General features: G+C 37.4%; 1 protein-coding gene across 1 annotated transcript in view; it reads left to right on the top strand.

The window, feature by feature from the left end:
• LOC150100502 (uncharacterized) overlaps nucleotides 1-14,856 on the top strand; it is a 183,695-nt gene that overhangs the window by 136,675 nt on the left and 32,164 nt on the right. The window contains exon 4 of the mRNA XM_090402444.1: nucleotides 3,879-5,382. Within this exon, the coding sequence (XP_090258570.1) occupies nucleotides 3,879-5,382 (1,504 nt within the window). The remainder of the gene's footprint in view (nucleotides 1-3,878; nucleotides 5,383-14,856) is intronic.

Here is a 14,856-nt window from a genome sequence, read left to right as displayed (position 1 = left end):
TGAGTGTTCCAGGTAAGATGTATGCAAGTATACTTGAGAAACGGTTGAGAAGGAACGGTTGTAGAAGAGAAGCTTGGTGAAGAACAAGCTGGATTCAATGCCAAAAAGAGGCTGTCAAGATCAGATTTTCATCTTACAACAGATAATTGACAAATCATGGGAATATAACAAAGATCTGTATTTAAGTTTTGTCAATCTGGAAAAGGCATATGACAAGGTGACGAGAGAAGCTTTTCAAAACCCTACAGTTATATGGTGTTAATGGGGCATTATATCAAGCAATACTTAGTCTTTATTTGAGTTGTAAGTCAGCAGTTAGAATTGATGGAAGTACAGGAAGATGGTTTAATGTTAAATCTGGTGTCAGACAGGGATGTACATAATATCATCTCTTATTCATTATGTATATGGATCGCATTATGAAGGAAAGTGGTATTAAACCTGATATCAAAATTGGTAATGTTAATCTCAGCTCTTTGCTTTATGTGGATGATGTTATACTTCTAAATAAATCTGCTACAAGTCTGCAAGATTCCCTGACTAAATTGAATAACTGTTGTAATAGATATGGTATGAAGGTCAGCATTAAAAAGACAAAGACAATGAAAATAGGCAGACACATTGAAAATATCAACTGCATTGTGAATGGAGAACTTATAGAACAAATAAAACATTTCAGCTACTTAGGCACGATTTTTAGGGAAGATGGTAAGTTAAATATGGAAATAGACAACAGAATCAACAAAGCTGGTATGGTAAGAAGTCAACTGAATAAATTTATATGGAATAAGAGAGAAATTAGCCAAAACACTAAATTAGCTGTATTCAAGCCAATTTTAACTTATGGATCTGAGAGCTGAGTCAGAAGTAAAACATTTGGCCAAAGACTAGAGACTGCAGATATGAGAGTCCTGAGAAAGATTAGGGGCATGAACAGATGGCATCAATGGCAATATCATATTAAAAATGAGGATATTAGGAAAGAACTGGACATTATTGGCATCCAGGAATGCATCAGCAGAGCTAATCTCAGGTGGTATGGTCACTTAAACTGAATGGGAGAGAAATGATTAGCAAAACAAGTGTTCTCTGCCAGGTTGGCAGGAAAAAGACCCAGAGGAAGACTAAGATATATGTGGATTGATACAGTAAAAAGTGCCTTCGAAGACAGAAATTTAAGACCTGATAATATTGGAGTTTTGACAGGTAACAGACTGATTTGGAGGATAACTGTAGATAGGAAGTTAGTAATGATGTAAATTTTTCATGTAGTACTATCATATCTTGTACACCCCTTGAGGGTATATATATCAGGAATGTGATGATGATGAAGAACACCGATGAGTGACTGAGTATATGGCACCAACCCCCTGAAGCCATAGATTCTGCATGTCAGGTCAGACTCTACAAGCTGGTAGTGGCTCACTGATGGCCTGATGTGTCTTCAGTGGGATGTCTTTGGTATGTGCACCAATGACTCTCAATGCACCCCAGTAAGTGGAACTCATGGCCAACCATTTACATCCATTTATGTCCACCATGCATCCCAATGGAGTCTAGCAGCAAGACATCTCACAGGTCCTAGCAGGCTACTTTTTGGTTCCAGGGACATTCTGTTGACTTTGAAATAATGAAGTGGCCATCTAGAAACCCTGATTTAAATCCCATCAAAAATCTTTGGGATACCATTCAACAGAGTGTTCGGGCCCATGTCCCATCACCACCGAACTTGAGCAAATTGTTGACTGCTCTGGAGGATGCATAGGTCACTATACCTGTGTAACATTTTCACAAACTTGTGAGTCCTTGCCTTATTGTGTGGCAGCCGTATCGGGGCCAGAGGGGATCCAACATAGTACTAGGTAGCTATCCCTGATTCAATGGCACTTCAGTGTATCACATTAAGGCCTTGATATGGACTGCTATACTTGATTTAGTTGCCTGAGTTTTGTGCTGATGAGCATTGTAGTGGAGTGAATTTAGAGGCAGAGAGACAGATAAGCAACATGAGAACTGATCTGTGGGATACTCTCTATCAGGATAAATTAAAGATTTGTGAAACAAAATTTGGCTGATAGGCAGAAAAGAATGAAATATGATAGAGACATAAGTTAATAAAGAGGTTTTATAAATATTTACAGAATAAATTTTTTGCTACATGCAAGAGAGGGATTAATCCCTGGAAATTGAGTAAGTGTCATTAGGAGAGATGTGAAGAGCAGAGATTTTGCTTAGAGTGGAGAATGAGTTTTCAGAGGAAATTCATACATCATCATTATATAGGTTAGAGGTATAATAGGCACTGTGTGAATTAGTGTTTGCCTCCCAAAATGAGTCCTTTAGTCTGTGTGACAAATAATAATAAAAGAACAAATTGTATTCATTTTCCTTGCAAGAAATCAGAGGGCTTGAGGTAACAAGCCTTTATGCTAATGATATTGTCAGTGATTAAAAGAAGGGAGTATTGTTTACAGATGATAAACTGGAAAGAGATATGAATTGTACTGATGTAGTGTGGTTTTTCAGGATAATTTAAATAAATTAGAAAGGTATACAAATGATTGGAGTTTAATGTGACTGTAAGATTTGAAACTTTGGCATTCAGAAATGTGAAGTTGTATTGGTGAGACTACTACTGAAAACAAATGGATTATGGAAGGGGTCAACAAGAAGTTGAAGTTAAGAAGACAACCAAGATGTTTGCTGCAATAGTGACTAACCATAAAAGATAAAGAAATGGAAGATCCATTGCATAGAACCTTGATCAGGCCATGTCTGGAGTGATTCTCTCCAGACATGGCCTTATTATAGTGATTCTCTTGTATTTCTTAAGCTGTGTGTAGATCTAGTTATCTGGATTTTGAGGACATGAGGATTTTTTTTTTACCAAGGATGTAAAGGTGGATAATAAAGATCACATTAAGACTTGGGATGATAGTGAAGATGGATTGTGCATTGAAGGAATGTAATGTGCATAGTTTGGTAGGTAGGATTAGGAGGGGTGATATGATTGAGACATTTAAATTGTTGAGAGGTACTTATCTATTTGGCAATCAGGAGATTTTCCAAATGGTAGAACATAGAGAAGGAACAAGGGCCATTCTGGAAGTCGCACAAGGGACTGAGCAGGAGAATTTTTGCCTGGAGACTGATGGATGCATGAAATAGAATATACTGCCTGAGAAGACTGTGAGAAATTTTAAGGTGTGATATGATTGAACTTTGTGAGACATCTACAGCAGACCTCTCACTATAAATCTCCTGATGCCTGGAGATCTTATAATGATAAAATTACAATTATTATAGTGATTCTCTTGTATTTCTTAAGCTGATGGATTTTATATTACTCTATTAAAAATGTATAAATAAATACAAATAAAAAAAAAAAACTAACAAATAAAATCATTCATGTCTCTCATGCATACCTTTATTTGAATTTTGCATTATTTCAGAGAATAATAATAAAGTTTCCATCCTTTAACCATGCTACCGGCCAGGATGTATATATACGTCAACATTTCCATGAATACAAAGTGCATATTAAAATTGTAATACCATTGATATTACATTGGAATTTATGATGGATACGAAGCTTTTGAGGGTGCATATTTGATCTTTAATGGCCGGTAAGATGGTAAATCTTCCTTTTCATTGCTTGAGAAACTGCTTACTGAAATCATACATTTTAGTAATAACTAATCAATAAAATATACAGACTAATAGTATATGTAATTGATGTGATGCCTGTTAGACTTAGAACCCTATGCAGTGTTAATAAAAGTTACTAATTTAAGATCAGTTTTAATTTGAAGGAAATTACAGTTTAAAAATTATTCCATTATAATATTTGCTTTTCAAAGAGTCTATTTTTATTTCAGCTTAAAAAGCCTACCCCTCCACCTGTGCCGAAACGAAGTCCCAGTACTCAACTTAGTTCATCTTCAGAGTCATCTTATGATCTGAGACTAAGCAAGACGCCTGAAGTTTCAGAAGAAGTTTTCTTTCCTTCTGATGAAGAAAAGTCTTCCATAAAATGCATTGACCCAAGTGTATTTATTATTTCTTCACTAAAAGTCCAAGGGTCAGGTTTACAGAAAACAGATAAAAGAAACTTGCAGACCAGCACGAAAGTTGAATCAGAGATAAACTCTATTGACATTAGTGATTCATCACCACAAACACTTGTTCCTGTAGATAAAGTGCATGAGTTTGGCAATGAACAAAATAACATTCAGTCTGTGATAGATTTTGAAAGGCAATGTACAATACAAACGGATGAAAGCTGTCATGGTTGCCTGAATAAAATTGAAAGTTATTCTACTAATGGAAATGTAGCATCTGCAGTTGATAATGAGAGAGATGCTTTTGTAAGTGACAAGCTGCTACTATTAGGAAGAGAAATGCCACACAAAGCTGCAGTTGAACTTTACAGTATGATAAAGGATACAAGTAAAGAAAGATCAGAGAGGTTCAAAAAGGTAAAACATTTATTAAAAACAAATCAACTAATAGGTTTAGATGAAAAACCACCTAGTTTTAAACCTCCTCCTCCTCCACACAAGAAAAATATTAGGAGTCAAACAGCCTCACAGGATAATAAAACAGAAAAATTTAAAAGTACCCTGCCAAATGATCTAGTCACTGAAAATCGTGTCAGTTTAAATAGTGATCAGTTAAATACTGTGATATCTCAAAATACTTTTAAACAGACTTCATTACCAAATTGTGAGGTTACATATACAGCAGTGAATTCACAACTTGAGAATCCAATAACTGAAGAAAGTAACAAAATCTTTATAAGATCTCCTCTCTCCCATTCTTCTACTACAACTTCATTAGCAACTTTTTCCAGTCCCAGTACTAAATTACAACCAATCCAGAGACCAAGGTTACAGTTTTCTTGCTCAATGGAAGACTGCCTTCCTGAAATAAAAACTATTAAACCATCTCTGACAGACAGCAATGTTAGTAGAAGCATCATAACAGATAATCAAATTATGAGTGATATTCAATGTGGCAGAACAAAAGTATATATCAGTCAGGCACTTGAGAATGTTTCTCCTTTAAATCAGTCTAGTCAGAAGACCTGCCATAAAAATTATATTCAGACACCTGTTTTTACCAGAATTCCTCAAGTTGTTATGAAATCAAAAACATTACCAGCTAAAATGAGACCAGTTCCTGTTCTTCCCTTACTTCATGGAGATGGTAACAAATCTGATGATGGTTTCGAAAATAGACCAATCTGGGTTTTGGATCATCAGCGCAGCTGTAGTGCTCCCCTGTATGAAGAAGACTGTGTAAAGAAAAAGAAGAAAGAAAAAAAATGGAAAAGTAAAAAGGAAAAAAAGATGATTAAAAGTATCAAAACAGAAAAGCAAGGTAAGGAAAATTATGTTGTGTTTCCTGAAATTTATAAAATGTTATGATTTAATAATTATTTTGACTGTTAGTAAACAAAGACAAATGGAATTTTATTTACTGTGTACTCTTTTTCATCATCATCGTCATCAAGATATGTACCCTAAGGGATGTTACAGGATATTATGATAGTACAACTTGAAAATGTTAATAACTTATTATTAACAATTTTTCTCCAAATTAATCTGTTATCTGTCAACAATGCAATATCAAATCTTATATGTCCCTCTTCTAAGGCACTGCTTCCTGTATCAATCCACCTACATCATAGTCTTCCTGCAGGTTTTCCTCAAAAAAGTACAATGATGCAGAGATGAGGAAAAGAGTATCTATTATCAATAATTTTTATTATTGATAATTGTTATTTTATTTTATTTTAATTATCAATAATTAAAAGTAGGATTGGATTTGAGAGGCTTGGATTATGTGGATACGTAGAGTGCATTTGAGGATAGAAGAGGGCTGTATATAAGAGATGCATACACCTACTGCATTTGAATTTCAATCTCATTTGAATGAGGAAGGACGTAGGCATCTGGAGAGAATATTTTTCTTGGGAAAAGTGAGAGTATTAGTGTAGGGAGAAGGAGAAGAGTAGAAGGAAGTAGGGACATCAGCCTCTTGTGTGGTTAGACACTTGGGAGATGGGGGACGCATGGTGTTATGCAGAGTTAAATGGAATGTGGAGGAAATACAAATAGGTATAGAAATACTGACAATTAATTGATATTTCACTATACAAATGCCAGGAGTATCAGGAATAAAGGAGATGAATTACTCACATTGATAGCCTCAGCTGGACCAAGAATAGAAATCGAAATAGAACAGTATAGAGTGTTTTGCCAGTAGATAGGAAGGGCAAACATGCAGTGGTGGAGTATTGCTTATGAAAAGTTGATGGGTTGTGTCCTCTGAGAGTGGAGAATTTGGAGGTCAATGTCATTAATAGTTTTGAGATACTGTATATTGTTTTGAGGTGGCCAGGACAGGATATTTAGTGGGATATTGATAGTGGGAAATTTTGTTGAAAATATGAGAAGAGTTTATAAGGAACAAGAAATGTTTAGGCAGTTGAGTTTTGGAAAGTGCAAAACAAGTGATCATTAAGAGAGATTTTAACTATAGCAGCATAAATTTGGAAGAAGAAACAGCTTGTGGTATTAGTAGTAAGGGAATGGGATTTCTGGAATTCTTTAGGGACAAATGCCTCAGGCAACAAACCCAGTCCAGGGTTTCCAGACTATGTAAAAAATAAATAAAATACAAAAAAACTATATAAAATTGATAAAAATAGAGAAAAGAAATATCCTTAACCCACCCATGGTGCAAAATGTACTATAGGTTTCAGTGGTGGCCCGTACATAAGCACTGCAGCACCCCCAAGGAAAAAATGAAAAATTAAAATTTTGTTTGTGTTTATAAATAATAACAATGCTTACAACATTATATAAATCCAATACAACATGTTAAAGGTTACAGCTTATGTTTTGACGTTGAATAGTTAATAATTGGAATTGTTCGATTAACGCTTTAGATTACGAAACACATGCACTGCGATCTAACGCCGATATTCGTTTGCGCTTGTCATTGCACATTACGTCATTCCCACACTACTCAAACGGCAGTGTATCTTTAGTATGCTTACGCGCATTATTTCTGTGAGATATGAAATATTTATTATTGGTGCATGTGCATGGTGAACTATTTTTTGTAAATCTTATTTTATTTTGTTAAAATAACATATAATTATTTATTTATTATAGATACAAGGCTGAATTATGATGAGTGTCACTGAGGATGAAATATTTTTAATAAAGCAATTTTTAATATGTAAATTTATTTATTAATAATTCGTTACTGATTAGTAAACAAAAGTTTTTTTTTTTTTTTTTTTTTTTGTATATGCAGCACTCCCATTTAAAATTTTCACCGGCCACCACTGATAGGTTTGCAAATAATCTTTCATGCTTGGGAGCAACATGAAAAAAAAAAAAAAACAGAGGCTCAAGAATTTTGAATTTGCTCTTAGCATTAGTTGACCTGTTTAGAACCAAAATGTCATCCATATTCCCAGTTGGAGAGAATGACCATGTAGTCTCCACTTGGGGGATGAGTAGACATATAGAAGTGATGAGAAGAAGGGAATTTATGTAAAATTATAACATAGGCTATTATAATTAATCTTAGAAATCAGCTTGGAGAAGTTCCATAAGTAGCAAAATTGGAAAGGTGAGATATCACCAGCACATTGGAACTAGTGAAGAAATATTTATTAGCAGCAGTGACAAGTTGTATACCTCAAGTTAAAAAGAGAACAAGATTTAGTATAAGGTGGATGACTAATGATATCAAATGGAAACTGCAGGTGGAAAGGAAATTGTGGAAAGAGGTGGAGAGCAGTTGCATGAGAAATATAAGACTTTGGCTAGGAAAATTACTAGCAAGGTAAGAAAGAAAAAACTTGAATATGAAAAGAGATTAACCCTGAGATTCAAGGAAAATCTGAAGGAATTCTTTTATTATTATTATTATTCAGGCCTCCAAGGAGTCAAAAGACTCAAGGGAGGTCCTTCCTAAGACAAAGTCTGTCAAGACTCATCGAGGGGAGGTCCCCCCCTGAGAAACACAGTCTATCATACCACTCTTTAAACTCACTGACCGTTCTCGCTCCCACCACTCCATCAGGCAATGCATTCCACGGCTCAACCACCCTCCAAACAAAGAAACCACTCCTTACCCTCTTGCTCACAGTTTCCTTTCGTAACTTCCAGGGATGGCCTCTTGTCATCACTCCTTCCCGCTGTTCAACCATGCGAAAGAACTCCCCAGTGTCAACCCTGTAACCACCTCTCAACAGTTTAAAAGTCTCAATCATATCACCTCTCCTTCTTCTATCCACCAATCTCTGCAGTCCACATTCTCTCAGCCGATCCTCATAACTATCCTTGTACAGTCCTGAAACCATCTTTGTCATCCGTCTTTGTATCCTTTCCACAGTTAATTTATCCCCTTCAAATCCTGGGGACCAAATCTGAGAACAACAGTCCAAGTGTGGTCTGATCAGAGACTTATACAACGGAATGATAACCCTCTTATCTCTGCAGGTCAGTGTCCTTCTCATAATAGCAGCAATCCTCTGTGTTACCTTCACCACCTTTGCAATATGTCCCCTAAACTTCAGGTTTCTATCAATCATCAACCCCAGATCTCTTGTCTCCCCTACTTCCTCCAGTATAACTCCTCCCATAGAGTATGCAGCATCTCATCGACGTATCCCAAACCTCAAGACCTTACATTTTGCTGCATTAAACTGACACCCCCATTCATTTGCCCATCTATCTAGCTTATTTAAATCCTCTTGCAGGGCTACCACATCTGCACTATTACTAATAATCCTTCCCAGCTTCGCATCATCCGCAAACAACTGAATATCCCCCTGCAATCCACTGGCTATGTCATTGATATAAAGGTTAAACAATATAGGTCCTAGTACTGAGCCTTGTGGGACCCCACTTGTAACCATCTGCCTCCTGGAAACTGCTCCACCATACACAACCCTCTGATACCTATCAGACAGCCAATCCTGAATCCAGTTGACCAATCTGACATCCAGACCCATGTGCTGCAACTTAATCAGCTTATCATTTGGCACCCTGTCAAATGCCTTTGCCAAGTCTAAGAAAATTGCAGTATATGCCTTTCCCTCATCTAATGTTCTTGTAACTTTATTATAAAAGGCTAGCATATTGCTAAAACAAGAGCGTCCTTTCACAAATCCATGTTGATTCTCACAGATAACATTACCCTCATCTGCCCAATGCTGTATATAGTCCCTCACTACTTTCTCCAAGATCTTAACAACTACTGATGACACATAGACTGGCCTATAATTAGCTTCCAGTCTTACCACCCTTATGCAATGGTACTATCTTACCTTCCTTCCATTCCCTGGGCACCTTTGCCAAAGCCAGACTTTCATTGAAAAGCCACGTTAAAGGCACTGTCAATTCCCTAGCACATTCTCTCAAAACTCGTGGTGAAATACCATCCAGTCCCACAGCTTTACTGACATCCAGAGTACTCAGTATCTGAAACACACTCTCCTCCTGTACCTCCAGATCTCGAACCAGTCCTATCCCTCTAGCATTAAAACTGACTCCTCCAGGATGAAATAATCCAATAAAGTGTTCATTGAACAATTCCACTATGTCCTCTGCATCAGTCACTCTATTCCCATTTTTATCCCACAATATCATTCTTCCACAGTCATTTCTCCTCCTATTGGCCACATAGCTAAAAAATTCCCTAGGATTTTCTTTGGATCTTAGGGCCAATCTCCTCTCATATTCCAGTTTCGCTTTCCTTACCACACTTGTCACTCTTCTGGCCTCTGTATTATATTCTTCATGCATCTTCTCTTCACCTGTCTCCTTATATCTCTTCCATAGCCTCTTTTTCACATGCAGTTCCTGTTTAATATTGTTTGTCATCCACTTTACTCCAAATTGTGTCCTCTTTTTCACTCGTGGTATACAACTTACCATTGCTGCTAACAAATATTCTTTCACAATTTCCCACGCACTAATGATATCCTGGCCTTCCAATTCCTTCCTCCATGAAACTTCCCGAAGTTGACGTCTAAGACTATTATAATCACCTGCGTTATAATTCCACATAAGTTCCCGTCTCTTTGATACGCCTGCATGTCTATTCATTTTCTAAGTCAAAACCATATGGTCACTCTCTCCAACTGGTGGGAGAGATGTCAACTCAGTTATTATCAACTCTTCTGATGCTATAATCAAATCGAAAACTCCTGAACCTCTTGTTTCCTCTGTTACATGTTGCCTAAGATATTTGTCCCTCAAGAATTCTAGAAATTCCATTCCCCTATTGCTACATGCATCTTCCTCTCTCCAATTTATACTACTGTAGTTAAAATCTCCCATAACAATCATTCTTCTTGCACTTGCCAAACTTAGCTGTCTAAACATCTCCTGGTCCCCATCCTCTGTGCTCCTGGGTCTGTAGCAACACCCCACTAAATATCCTGTCTTGCCTACCTCTACCTCACATCATACGCTCTCAAAATCATTTGTCTCACTTCCTTCCAAATTCTCCACTCTTAGAGGACATAGGTCATCACTTATCATAAGCAGTACCCCACCACCACGCTTTCCCCTTCTATCCTGACGAAAAATGCTATACCCAGCGACTTCTATTCCTGTTGTTATATCCCCTTCTGTCAACCACTTCTCAGTGATCGCAATAATATTTGGCCAGGCTGATGCTATCTGCGCCACCAATTCCTCTCCCTTATTCCAGATACTCCTGGCATTAGTATAAAAGTGGCTAGTAGGAGGAGAAATGAGTGTGGAAGATTGACATTGTTAAACAGAAATGGGGGATAGGGTGACTGATGCAAAAGAATAGCAGAGTTATTTAATGATCACTTTATTGGGATATTTCTTCCTGGAAAAGTGAATTGTATTAATAGAGGAATGGGAAGGGTTTCAAGGTTTGGAAGTGCAAGAGTACAGTGCGTTACAAATACAGTCGGGTCTCTTTTTATGCGGTAGATACGTTCCACAGAAAACTGCATATAAAAAATCACACAAAAACAGCCTAACTTGCATTGAAAAATCAGGGATACATTCCATAATTTTCTAAAACGGCATAAAACTGAAGCAATGAAATTAAAATAAACCTAAAATCGCATAAAAAAGTTTATCAAAATTCAGTTAAATAAGAATGCCTAAGTTTGTTTTAAAGCTTTATTCATTTAATTTTATTGAAAAGTAACATTTTTTTTTTAACATTTTGTCATCAGAATTATCATCGCTATTAGACAATATTCGGCAACGTTTGCGAACTGTGCAAAATCACTTTCATCACCAGAAGAGATAGGCAGCGCATCAGATCTGCATGGTAAAGGCAATGGTTCTTTACAAACAGAATTAGCTTCACCCTCGTTCTGTGCTGATTTTTTTCTTCTGACAATGTGATTAAACTTTGTGATGATGATTTCACTAATTTTTTATACAGCTCGCGATATCCAGACATACAGTTCTTCAGCTCACATTGGAATTTAAAGCTCATTCAGAATTTGTGTCATTAACAAGAAAATTATTTTCCAATTTATTGCACAGTTCCTTCTCGAATTATATTTGCGGTGAGGGGGACAGGTTTTTCTTCCGCTTCGCTATTGTTTTCTGGATTTTTGACAATATCTAAAGTTAATCGATATCCAATAATATTATCGTCACTTAAGGCATTATTCACAAGTAATTCATCTACATCGTTCTGGCTAAATGTATCAAAACCTTCTCCAACAATTTCATGTGTCAATTTAATGATTTCATCTAATAACGTAGATGTTTGCATGGTTGCACTGTTTGCAATACATCCAGGCCAAGCTGCTTTTCAGCAAGCATTTAAAATTTGTGGTCTTAATTCAGCAATAGCAGATGCAACATGATTTAAGCAGTCCAAAATAGAAAATTTTTTCCAAACGTCAATTACTGTTAATGATTCATTTTCTAGTTTATCCAATATAAATTGAAAAGTGTGCTTAACGTAATATTTTTTAAAAGTAGCAATTATGCCTTGATCTAATGGCTGAATAATGCTTGTTGTATTGCGTGGAAAAAACACTGCCTGCACATTTGTATGTTCTAAATGCGGATGACTTGGTGCATTGTCAACAATTAATAAAACTTTAAAATTGAGAGCTTTTTGCTTCATGTATGTTTCCACTTCTGGTACAAAGCAATTATTGCACCATTCAGTAAATTATTATTATTATTATTGTTGTTGTTGTTGTTCCGGGCAACTCCAAGGAGTCGACAGACTCATCGAGGGAGGCCCTAACATCATGTCAAGAACAACTATTCGACATTCACACAGTATCTATCATACCTTGCCTTGAACTTCACGGTCGTAGCACCCACAACAGACTCTGGAAGCTTATTCCACTCATTCACTACTCTCCAAGTAAAAAACTTAGCTCTAACACCCTGGTCAACCACGCTCTTGCCCAGCTTCCATTCATGGCCGTCTGGTCCTCCCACCACCAGTCATATTTTCAAAAATATCTTCTGGATCAATCTTATAGAAACCCTTCAGTAATTTGAATGTCTCAATCATATCACCCCTCCTTCGCCTATCGACCAATTTCTGCAACCCACAAATCTTCAACTTAGTCTCATAAGGTTCATTCCACAGACCTTCTATCATCTTGGTCACTCGTCTCTGGATCCTCTCCACTTCCTCCCCATCACGAAGAAATCCTGGTGCCCATAACTGGGCACAGTAGTCCAGATGGGGTCTTATCTAGGCTCGATACAGAGGAACAACAACTTGTTTGTCTCTGCATGTTAAAGTATTTTTCAGAAGCCAAGTGATTTGGTGAGCTGTTTTAGTCACTTTTGCAATGTGCCCCCTAAACTTCAATTCCCTATCGACCAATGCGATATACTGCTGCTATTCTTTTCACCCCAAAGTGCATAGCCTTACACTTTGCCACATTAAATTGACATCCATTTTTCCTAGCCCAGTCCTCCAAACTATCCAAATCATCCTGTAAAATTTTGACATCCTGTGCACTCATAATTGCTCTACCCAACTTTGCATCATCAGCAAACAAGTGAACACTTCCTCTCAAATCCTTTCCTATATCATTGATGAACAAATGGCACTCCACTAGTCACAAGCCGTTTTAGACTCCACTCCTGAATAAACCACTCTCTGGTATCTCTCCTTCAACCACCCTCCTATCCATCTCACCAACCCTATATCCCCATCTGCTCCAGTTTACTGATTAGGGTTCTATGTGGTATCCTATCAAAAGCCTTGGCAAGGTCCAGTAGTATTACTGTAAACCCATTACCCCTATCCTGTTCAGCCGTCACTGTGTTATAAAACGTGAGCAAGTTACTGAGGCATGATCTACCCTTCACAAAACCATGTTGTCCCCCATACAATATCCCATTTTCATCTATCCAATCCTGTATTCTTTTCTTGACTAATTTCTCTAAGACCTTGACAATGATTCCTGATATGCTAATTGGTCGGTATTTACAACAGCAGTCTTGGAACCACCTTTATGCAGTGCAACTATTTTCCCCTCTTTCCACCCCCTCGGGACTAACCCAGACCAGAGACTCAAATTAAACAAAATGGTCAAGGGTACTGACAATTCTTTAGCTGCTTCTTACAACATGAACTGGTATACCATCCAATCCCACAGATGTATTGACATTGAGGTTATGCAATAGACTACTCACCTCCACTTCATTCACCACAGTTCCCGTATAATCTACTGGTACATTCGTTTCTGCAATGTCACCACCTGGATGATATATTCTTGCAAAGTGCTCACTCAGTAACTCAACTATATCAACTAATTCAGTTACCTCCCTACCATCGGCATTCTTTAAAATCATTCTGCCATGTACATTTTTCCTTTTACTTGCTACATATCTAAAAAACTGTTTAGGATTCTCTTTAGCCTGCATGGCCAATGTTCTTTCGTAACCCGTTTTTGCTTTTCTTACCACACTCGTTACCCTTCTGGCCTGCGCTTTATACCGTTCGTGTGCCTGCCGGTCACCTTTCTCCTTAAATTCCCTCCATAGTTGTTTCTTTTTTTGCAGCTCAAGCTTAATGGTGTTATTCATCCATTTAACCCCTAGTTGATTTATTATTCGGACTCTAGGTATACAGTCAGCCATTGCTTCATGCAAACACTTCTTAACTACCTCCCATGCATATCGACTTCTAGTCCTTGCAGTTGTACATGCCATGGCACTGAACCAATCAAACTCCTAAGCTTGTCATACTTTCCAGCCATAATTCCACATGTACCCTGTCTTAATTGAAAATTCTACACCTTTAGCCACCTCCCAAGTCAAGACCCTATGATCACTCTTACTGATTGGTGGCAATGTGGTCATATTTGTTACAGCCAAATCCTCAGATGTAATTACTAGGTCAAGCACTCTCTGACCCCTAGTATTTTCCATTACATGCTGTCGCAGATAGTTATCCCTTAATAACCGCATAAAATCCAATTCCTTCCTCCCGTGTGTCCTCTCCTCACTTTAATCAATGCGACCATAGTTGAAATCTCCCATAATAATCACCCTCCTTCCACTCATTTCTTCTATTTCTTGTGCATACTGTCACCACCATCTTTTCCATCACCTGGTCTATAGCAGCACCCAATTGTATATTTAGTTCTGCTAGCCACAATCTCACACCAAATGGCCGCAAATGTGCTCTTTTCTCTATCCTGCAATTCAACTTCTATTCTCCTTGGCTGTAGCTCATCAGCTATCATCAACAATACTCCTCCCCCTCCCCATTTTATTCTCCCTGTCATTCCTGAACACACTATACCCATCACATTCAATCCCACTAGCTATATCATCTACA

This window comes from Typopeltis vanoorti, chromosome 13, assembly GCF_054136105.1.
Source record: "Typopeltis vanoorti isolate ZY-2024b chromosome 13, IOZ_Tvanoo_1.0, whole genome shotgun sequence".
Lineage (NCBI taxonomy): Eukaryota > Metazoa > Arthropoda > Arachnida > Uropygi > Thelyphonidae > Typopeltis > Typopeltis vanoorti.
Note: the sequence above shows the minus strand (reverse complement) of the source record. Positions and strands in the feature narration are given on the sequence as shown.